A 1,550-nucleotide genomic window follows, 5' to 3' on the forward strand; every position below is an offset into this window, starting at 1 on the left:
TTCAAGAGGGTTTTGCACTCACCAAATCGGCTCAACAACTGCCATCACAAAAGGCCGTCCGAGACTGGTCTTCATTGTCTGAGCCAGCGGAGCTTTGTTATCATATCGACTCCACCAGCGCGGATCGTCTGTCTCTTTACGAATGCGGGCAGCTTTCTTTCTGAGGAGGACTGGTGCGTAGGTTTCCTTCATTATAATAGAAAAGACCAGAGCTATTCCGCCCATAATCAGACTGAACCAACATGCCCAACGCCAGCCGAGATATTCGGTGACGAAACCACCGAAAATGGGACCGAGAACTACAAAGTCAGCTCATAGCTCGAAACAGTCGTTTTGAAACTAGTTGGTGATCAACTTACCAGGACCGTTGATAGGTCCCAAGCTCCAGATGGACAGGGCAAACGCTCGATGTTCGTCCGGGACGAGATCTGCCACCATTCCTGGCGCGCTACTAATCATGATACTGCCAGCCACTGCGCCGATGAAGCGTACGATGATCAACGTAGTCACCGATTTCGCAAGAGCGGCGGGAATGATCATGACGGTGAAAAGGAACAGGCTGATGACCGAAATCGGTTTCCTGCCATAGGTTTCGCTCAGAGGGGCGACGACTACCGAGCCAGCGGCGAGACCGAAGAGATAAAATGACAGACCGAGGGTCACAATGGTATTCGAGGTATTGAACTCCTCCGCTATCATGCTGGTTCCGGAAGTGTAACTTGTCGAGTAGAGGACGCTAGGAACGTCAGCAACTTCTGTCCAGTTCCAGAGACGCCGGCAAGAATGAAGATTGGCAGGGGCAACGTACACAATCAAGGTGTTCCATGATAGAAACGTGATGCACATGGAACGATATGGTAACGGCCAATTCCACGGATTTTCAGGATCATCCGGACCATCCCAATCGACCTCAAAATTTGGATCCGAGGTGCCTGTGGTACCGACGGACGAGATTCTCTGGGCGAGCGAGTTGTGGGATAGTCTTGAGATCTGGGGGGTAAGGGCCTCAGGGTCCAGATGGCCGTCATCGCGCCCTGATTGTCCTGTTGGCTCGATGGCACTGCTGGTATCAGTTTCTGCCGACGACGACGACGAGGCGGCGACGGATGATGCTGCTACGGAGCGACGGAGATTGACATTGCGGTCGGCGTGGCGCTGGTCGTCCGGCCATTGTTGCTGGCTCTTTTCCGGATTTGCGCTGTTATCCGACATAGATACTGTCGGACTCTAATCGTTCTTTGTCCTGGTACAAAATCCCAATCCTAGGTAGGTAAAGACGATCTATCCTATCCCAAGCAATGGATCACCCATGTATTCGAGGAGAAGGAATTCCTTATTCAAGATATAAGAGCTCAAGGACACAAGAGCAGCAAGAAAACAGGCGCGATATTCTCCGTAGGACCAAACCTAAGCAATGATCCGAGTCGATTCAATCGGGGGGTAAGAGAGAAAAAAAAAAAGAGAAAAAAGAAAAAAAAACCCTTCACTCCCCTCTCACCGCAACAAGAAGACGTACAGAAGGCATACACAAGCCAGATGATGTGAACTCT

The 1,550-nt window shown here is 50.8% G+C and overlaps 1 protein-coding gene across 1 annotated transcript; it reads right to left on the bottom strand.

Annotated features, from left to right (window-relative positions):
- Nucleotides 1–18: 18 nt before the first annotated feature.
- On the bottom strand, nucleotides 19–1,212 carry VTN31DRAFT_3431 (uncharacterized protein; the record flags this gene model as incomplete). Its single annotated transcript, XM_069403710.1, has 3 exons — nucleotides 19–299; nucleotides 360–736; nucleotides 809–1,212. 3 exons carry the CDS (start codon nucleotides 1,210–1,212, stop codon nucleotides 19–21), a joined length of 1,062 nt encoding a protein of 353 aa, XP_069257109.1.
- Between the last annotated feature and the right edge of the window lie 338 nt (nucleotides 1,213–1,550).

The sequence above is a fragment of the Thermomyces dupontii genome (assembly GCF_041956625.1).
Source record: "Thermomyces dupontii strain NRRL 2155 unplaced genomic scaffold VTN31scaffold_28, whole genome shotgun sequence".
NCBI classification, from domain to species: Eukaryota; Fungi; Ascomycota; class Eurotiomycetes; order Eurotiales; family Trichocomaceae; genus Thermomyces; species Thermomyces dupontii.